At 47.6% G+C, this 8,091-nt stretch overlaps 1 protein-coding gene across 1 annotated transcript; it reads right to left on the bottom strand.

Moving 5' to 3' along the window:
- Positions 1-2,278: 2,278 nt before the first annotated feature.
- Positions 2,279-7,849, bottom strand: SPAG11B (sperm associated antigen 11B). The gene is made up of 3 exons (NM_001171544.1): positions 7,792-7,849; positions 6,708-6,857; positions 2,279-2,421 (listed from the first exon to the last, which is right to left on the bottom strand). Exons 1-3 carry the CDS (start codon positions 7,847-7,849, stop codon positions 2,279-2,281), a joined length of 351 nt encoding a protein of 116 aa, NP_001165015.1.
- Positions 7,850-8,091: the final 242 nt, after the last annotated feature.

Below are 8,091 nucleotides of genomic sequence, written 5' to 3'. Positions count from 1 at the left end.
ACTGAACTGAGCTGGAATAGGTGCCATTTCAACTGAGAAAATGCAGAGAATTTTTTTTTTTTTTTAGAGTTAATGGGTATTTATTCTTGATGAGATTTGAGAAGACATAGTTTTTTTTTTTTTTTTTGAGAAGACATAGTTTGATCAATAGAATGAGAACGAGATCCCATGAGAGAGACATACTTCGACAAAGAGGAGGACTACTTGCACACATAGTAATATTTCAAAATAAATGAAAATCTCATATCAGAACCTGAAAAATCCCCAAATAGTGAAACACAGAAAGGCACTACCAAAGAGAGGTTGGGGTTGGTGATCTTAAAAAAAAAAAAAAGAAAGAAAGAAAGAAAGAAATTAATGGAAAGTTTTTAGCGAAAATGGAAAGACATGGAATATGGGCGAGAGATGACAGATGGGGAAGATGGTTCCAGGACGGCTAGGGGGTTAAGCTCCTACCCGGCCTTGTACGGATGTGACGTCCTGTCATCTCCATGGCCCGGCTGCTCTCGGCTCTCACCTGGGTCACTGCAAGAACCTCCAGTTGAGTTTTCTGCTCCTGCCTCCCCCTCCTCTCTCCTCAACACGGAAGCCAGCCGTTCCTCCCTGGCGACCCTGCAGTGGGACCCTGACCGTGGTGGTGGCCAAGGGGAGGCGATGGGGAGGAGGAGGGGGGTGCCGGGAGGGGGCTCTGCAGTGGCCCCTGAGCAAGGCAAGAATGTCTGAACTGGAAGAAGCCCTGACTAGACTCAGGAACCTTGGCAAGAAGGGTGAGATGAGGTGGTGACCTCCTAGTCCCGTTGTCACCTGAACCCCCGTGAAACACTTCAGGGGCTGGTTAGACTCCCCCAGAGCGAATCCCAGTGAGGATCTCTCCCGGCGTCCTGCCTGTTGTCCCAGCCCCACTCCCTTTCCTGGACTGCCCACTCTCCGTTCCACCAAACACCCCCCTCCCCCGTGCTCATCTGCCCTGAGGCTGCATCGTGCCATTCACGTCCCCTCGCAGAGCCCCGCTGTGTCCCCCAGTGGCTCCCCCTGTTCTGTGCCTCCCTGCACCATTAGCATCGCTCAGTGTGCTCCCTCTGGACCCCGAAAGCTGCCCCTGCACCATAAACGGCGAGTCTTCCACCCTGATTGCTTCTCTCCATGTCTCTCCTGGAATCCGCGTCGGCCTCTTCAAGTCCCCGTGGACCTGGGGAACATCTCAGGTCTCGTCCACGTCCCTCCTGCTTGTCCTCCTCCCCAGTGTGCTGCCTTAGTTACCATTATTCTTGCCTGCGCCACGTCCTGCCTTCTTCTCCCTCACCAAACCTGTGACCTCCGCATCCTTGGGACCCCCCGTCCCCAGTTGTTCCGTCTTCCTAGAGAGGACCTCCACCTTGATCACTGAATGGCTGTCCCTGGGCTTGTCCCATTCCCTTCAGCCCTTACCTGGTATTCCTGCCTCTGGCCTCACCCATTTCCCATCCATCCCCAGTTCTTTCATTAGAAGGAGCTTTTTGAAATTGAAAATATGATACTGTCACTCCCCTGGAGCACCTGATAATCTCTTCTTGCTTAGCAGCTCAAGACCTTTAGCATACTTGTCGTCTTTGACAACTTCACACCATTTTCCTACACCATAGGAACCAGTGATCCTTATAACGAATCCCTCTCTTTCGCAGTGACATTGAACTTCTCACCATCTGCTTAGCAAACCACGTTCACGTCTCCATGCCTTTCTTCAGACCATGCCCATTGCCTGCGAATCTCTGCCAGTCTCTTTCAATTGACACACTCCTAGTCGCCCTCCAAAACCCTGGTCACATTTCCCCAGGAATCCTTTTCCTAAATCTCTTATATTTATCTGCTCCACCTATTGCCTTGGATATATGCATATTATACAATGTGTAGCATTTTATTATTTTTATTCATTTGGGTGTTTATCTCCCTATTTGTATTTCCAATTTGTTACATTTCCCCATGCCTAGGGGGAAAAATGGGTACTCAACAAATATTTGTTGAACAAAAGAGGGAATTACTTGAATGTTTTCCTGTGAAAGTTTATTGCATTAAAAGCTGTGTGATTTTTGGATATTTTGTCCAGCTCCTGCTAAGCCACTTTCTCTACAGTCAGGCGGAGGTGGTTGTTGTCCTTTCTTTTGCTACAACAAAATGTCCAGACTGTCTGGATCAAATGATAGGGCAGCAGCATGCTTGCTTAACCTCTTCTCCAAAAACACCTGTGTCTGGGTCAGTGCTATGGCCCCAGAGAGCAGCCATAGGGACCGAGCTTTGGCTTCTATACCAACACGTTCTGATGCAAACAGCAGGCATATTTTTTTTTTAAGCAGTAGCCTACTTGTGTTTCCATGTAATTACAATATTCTTGACAGTAGCCTTCACTTTTCTTGCAGTTGACAATTTTGAAATCCGGTTCAGGTTCTGTGTAAAGAAATTTCCAACGTTAGCATCTTAAGACCATCTCAAGAATGGAAAGGGGGCCCTTTTAGCCCAAAGGGATATGATGGAGACCAGCAACAAGTAGGACACGGGTTTCTTTCGTAAATGAGCATTCGTATCTCCGTGCAGCCATCCTGACCATGCAAAAATCAGATCTTTGATTCTGGCTTAAAAGTTACCTTTACTCTCCCTGAAAAAAAAAATGAGCTGCCCGTTCAGAGGTGGTTGGGAAGAGAAAGAGTAATAGATGCGTCACAGTACAAATGTTCTACTTAAACCAATTTAGGATTCTGTCCCTTAAGGGGACCACTGGGGACTCTGAGGCAGACTCGGGATGACACGGCCCGACCAAACACATACGTAGGGGAGATGGCCCTCTGGGCAAGGTGGCTTGGGGCTGAGCCGTCTCTGTAAGGGAGGTGACAGGTAGCCGAGGGTAGGTTGTAAAGAGTGAAAAAAGATTTCTTTCCCCCTCATCCTGAGGGAGCTCGTGGGAGGCTATTTGGGGCCTCATAGATGTGCCAGTTACCTCACTCTCCAATTCAAGTACTGAGATTATTAAACATGAATTCCTGTCTTAAATTATATATTATGGAGACAATTGATAGAGAAGGCAAGGGGCAAGGGTTAAAACAAAGAAAAAAATGGATGGACACCGTGAAAGCAGAGATACAATATTAGACAACGTGCAGTACGTGGCTGGCTGGGGACGCTGCTGATGGACCCCACGCTGAGGCTGCTCTGCTCATCACGAGCTCCGCCACCGATCTGAGCTGGGACCTTCAGACGGATTAAATGCCCAGATTGATGAATCAATTGATCAATTAACATTATTTTCTTGTCACTTCATTTTGGCCAGTAGCCATCCTTCCCTAGAGATGCACATAAATGTACAAAACCTGCGCAGGTTGAATGTGAACAATCGGATGCGTTCGGACATCTGCACAGCCCCATGGTACCATCACCACCACCAGGGCAGCAAACCTACCTATCACCTACAAAGGTCTCCTTGTGTCTCTTCATTTCCATGTTTTGGTTGATTTTGGTTTTTCTTGTCATAAGAGGACTCAACACAAGATCTAGTCTCTCCACGTAGTTTCAAACACACGATGCCGCATTGTTAACCACAGGCACTTGTACGTACGGCGGGTTTCTAGAATTATTCATCTAGCATAACTGAGACCCTGTACCAAGCAACTGACAGGCCTATTCCTAAGTAGCACCAGCTGCTGGTGAAGCTCATCTGAGCAACAACTACTTGTGGGTTTTGGAGGCAGAAGCAATGCAGTCCTCCTGTAGCCTCATCCTACAGCAGGAAACACATGGTAAGTTCTCCAGGAAGCCTTTTTTAAAAATATTTTATTTATTTATTCATGAGAGACACACACAGAGAGAGGGGCAGAGACACAGGCAGAGGGAGAAGCAGGCTCCATGTAGGGAGCCCGATGTGAGACTCGATCCCGGGTCTCCAGGATCACACCCTGGGCTGAAGGCGGCACTAAACCGCTGAGCCTCCGGGGCTGCCCTCCAAGAAGCCTTTTGAAACCCATCTCCCTAAGAGCAGGGGCTCCAGGCCTTTGCCCTCAGAAGAAAGAGGGGCCTCTCCATGAGTGAGTGGCCCTAGGATTTAAGGCTTGTTTCACTGGATTTTGGTTACCTCCTCCCTGGGGGGTGGTCTGCCTCCCAACTGACCAGTGTTCTGACTCTCAGCTAAAAATTCTGTTTTCTTACTTTGTTAAACATGTTGTTACATACGGAAGGTTAAAAACTCTTGAAAGAGAGAGGAGGTCATAGAGAGAAAGACAAGAATACAGATGGACGGGGCCCTACAGATGTCTATTCTCTTGGTAAATTAATTCACTTGCTCATTCCTTCAAGGCAGAATGATGTAGGACATTGTAGCCTGCCATGACAGTTAGGGGACATCCTCTGGATCAGGACTCTTGGTCTGGCAGGGAGACAGACACATAATCATATATTTAAATTCAATGTAATCAATGCATAGTTGAGTGTGCACAGTGATCTGGGAACATAGAGAACAGAAAAAAGGTCACAGAGATGATTAAATTTAAATGGATGTTAAATGTGGCATCTAAATGGGTCTTGAACTAAGGCTAGACATGCTCCACAGAGCTGTGCAAGGACGTGAAAGACTGGAGGGACGCCTGGGTGGCTCAGTGTTTGAGCATCTGTCTTCGGCTTAGGGCATGATCCTGGGGTCCTGGGGAGCCTGCTTCTCCCTCTGCCTGTGTCTCTGCCTCCCTCTGTGTGTCTCTCATGAATAAATACATACATAAATAAATAAGATCTCAAAAAAAGACATGAAAGAGTGGAGTGTTTTCTAGGAATCATAGGCACGGCTTGAGGACTATGGCGATGATGGATAATGGTGGGAAATGTGGCTAAGACAGCTTGATGCCAGTCTAACAGAGACTTTTACAGCTCACTAAGCATTTTAGGATGTATTCTCTTACTTTACTTATCAATATTTAAGATCCTCTTGGGGACGCCTGGGTGGCTCAGCAGTTGGGAGGCTGCCTTGGGCTCAGGTCGTGATCCCGGGATCCGGGATCGAGTCCCGCATTGGGCTCCTATGAAGAGCCTACTTCTCCCTCTGCCTATGCCTCTGCCTCTGCCTCTCTCTCTCTCTCTCTCTCTCTCTCTCTGTCTCTAATGAATAAATAAATAAATCTTTTAAAAAAAGGATCCTTTGGGGATACTGTGTTTTCTGGATGCAGATCGAGGTATTATGCCAATATAGGAAGTAGTGAGACTCTTTTTCTCAATTCAGAGAAGGAGCAATTAAGAGAGAGAATTTTCTTCATAATTAATATTTTCCCAACACTTTCAAATAAAGTGGGAAGTAGAAAACCAGTAGGGAAATAAAAATGTTTAGGAAAATTGTACTGCAAAAATACTTGTTGTGGAGGACATTCTCTCCCTTATTGCCTCTTTTCTGAGTCGGGGAAGGAGGCAGAGGTGGTTAGTGTTTCATTCCGTGTGTGTGGCACTGGGCTGGAAGGGATAGATTCAGGGCCAGCGTGAACATGACGAGTCTCCATACACAGGATGGAAATTACAAGTAAGAAGAGCAAGTAAAAATGCACCGTGAGAGACCAAGGCAGGAAGTGAGCACGGAATATCCAAGGGAAGAGAGAAATGGGTATGATGCGTATGTGTTCGAAGGAGTGCATGGGGACAGCTTCCTAGAGGAAAGCACTGGGAAGCCTGGCTTAAATTCTTGAAGGTTCTACCCTTGACTACCATTCACCATTGACCTCGGACAAGTTATTTTACATCTCCTCAACTCTCACATAAATCAAGTGGGAATAAAAAAAAAAAAAAGAAGAATAAAAAAAAAATCAAGTGGGAATAATAACCCCATCTCATAGATTTGCTATTAGAATAAAGGACCATTGCCTCGTACTGTTCACATTTGTTGTGCAATCATAGTATTTTCTCGTTCCCTTCCCTAGGGAGGAGAACCAGACTAGGGAGTCCCTGGAAACCCAGGGCCACCTCCAAAGGGATCAAAGTGAGGAGAAGACAACGCAGGGAACAAAGTTGCAGGATTTGAATCGCTGGCTTCCCTTTGCCAACGCCCTCATGTGGGTTCCCTGCTCTTGCCCACTGTGTGTCTAGCTTCCTATTCCCTGGTTCAGGGTCAGGAATGAGTTTGGAATTAAGGAAGCATCTTGGAAATGGTTGCCTCCTCTAGGTCCCTACAGATTGGAAGCTGGTTCCACACGGGGAGTCAGGACTGACCAGAAAAGTGGCTGAGGGCTCTTTGGATTTGTCACTTCCTGTACTCCTCATCCCAGCAGCCCATCCTCTGCACCTGTCCTGGAGCAATCCCTATGTGCTCATTGCTCACCTGGCACTTAGCAAGAATTCAGCAAATTCTTGAGGGCCAAAGGAGTGGGGTTCCCACCAAGCAGGAGGAGGGTGTCTTGCTTGGTATCATCTCCTCTGGCTATCTGGTGTGGGTGAAGTCAGAGATTATTGAATACTTTTACCTCTTTGGCCCTCATGCTCCCAAGTCTCATGGGACCCTCAGTCATCCTTCAGAGGAGGCTGTCAGACTCCTAGACCTTTCTAACAGATGAGGCAGCCCGAGCCATCTACCCCCTATTTGCATAAACACAGCCCATCCTTATCTCAACCACTGCGTGGCCCTCCCCATCTGCCCAGACACCTTCCCATCTATCCATTCATCAAACATTCCCAGAGTGGAGGGACTTATCACCCCCCCCCCTTTTTTTACTTACCCAGGTAAGGGGGTGTGCGTGGTAAGAGGCGACGTTTTTCTCGGTGGTGTAGCAAGTGAGACTCGTTTTTTCCTTGTCCAGGAGATTCTTCCCAAGGTTCTCTGGGACCCTCTGTACCTTGGTGGTTAATATTTCTGGCCCTGGATGGTCCTGTTTCACAGTAAATACACAGCAGAGCATTTTCAGAGCTCTCTCTTGAGCAGACCCAGGAAGATGTGGTGCATCAGTCTAGGAGGTGAGGGAACGTGGAGGGTGGAGGGGAGACATGTGGTTGCTGCTCAATGGGTATAAAGTTTGGATCCTGCAACATGGCTGTGTGTCAGAGATCTGTATAGCATGGTACCTGCATGTAATGATGCAGTATTGTGCACTTTAGGGTTTAAGAGCATAGATCTTTTGTTAAGTGTTCTTATCACACACACACACACACACACACAGAAACACACCCATGCAAAGGGACACAAGGAAGCTGTAGGAGGTGTTGCATGTGGCTATTTCCTTGGCTGTAGTGATGGTACCATGGGTGTTTGCAAACAAACTGACCGAACTGTACACATGAACTATGAGCCCATTTTTGTACACTAATTATACCTCTATAAAGCTGTAAAGAAAAGGAGCAAGTGGACAATGAGATGAAAGAGGCAAATGTTATTTGTGTGTGTGTGCATGAGACAGAAGAGAGAGGTGAGTGACGATCAAAGAGGGTGGGCAATGGAGCCTGAGTACCTGATGGAAGCCAAGCGAAGCCTTCCCCTAGGTTATCACCAAATAGTCGTTGAGACTCCCTAAAATTTAAGGTTCCTTGTGATGCAGCCTGTCCTTCCTTATAAGGAGCAGGTGAATATTAAAAGGATAAGAACGTGTAGTCAGGGTTGGGAACTGGTCTCCTGGGAAGCCGGTGCCAACAGCATATTGAAATTGTCACAAACTACAAACCCAGCCAAGAGACTCTTAAACCCCCAAACTCTGCCAGGAAGCTCACTTGCAGGGCTTAGCACCTCACTGCCCAGCCTGGACACCCAGCCTGGACATGGTCACTGCAGAGAGACCCTGGCTCCAGGACCGGGTCACAATTCCCATTTACCTGGAAACATTAGGGCCACGAGGAGAAAGCTGACGAGGGGAGAGAGAGGTGACTTCATGTCGCCAAGGGGACTGCCGGCTGAGAAGGTGCTGGTGGATGGGCAGCAGGGCTCCCTTTATAGCCCTGAGCTGTGTGGAGGGGGCCTGAAGCAGGGGAAGAGCTGCATTCTGGAATAGTCACTGGGTCACAGAGGACACATGGGGATGCATTATTCTCCCACTGCTAGCGGAACAAACAGTGGAGCCACTTCCCTCAGGAAGTACATAACATGCCTGAGTGCCCTGGGTAGGTTTGGTGCAT

The sequence above is a fragment of the Canis lupus genome, chromosome 16, assembly GCF_011100685.1.
Source record: "Canis lupus familiaris isolate Mischka breed German Shepherd chromosome 16, alternate assembly UU_Cfam_GSD_1.0, whole genome shotgun sequence".
In the NCBI taxonomy this organism is placed as follows: domain Eukaryota; kingdom Metazoa; phylum Chordata; class Mammalia; order Carnivora; family Canidae; genus Canis; species Canis lupus.
Note: the sequence above shows the minus strand (reverse complement) of the source record. Positions and strands in the feature narration are given on the sequence as shown.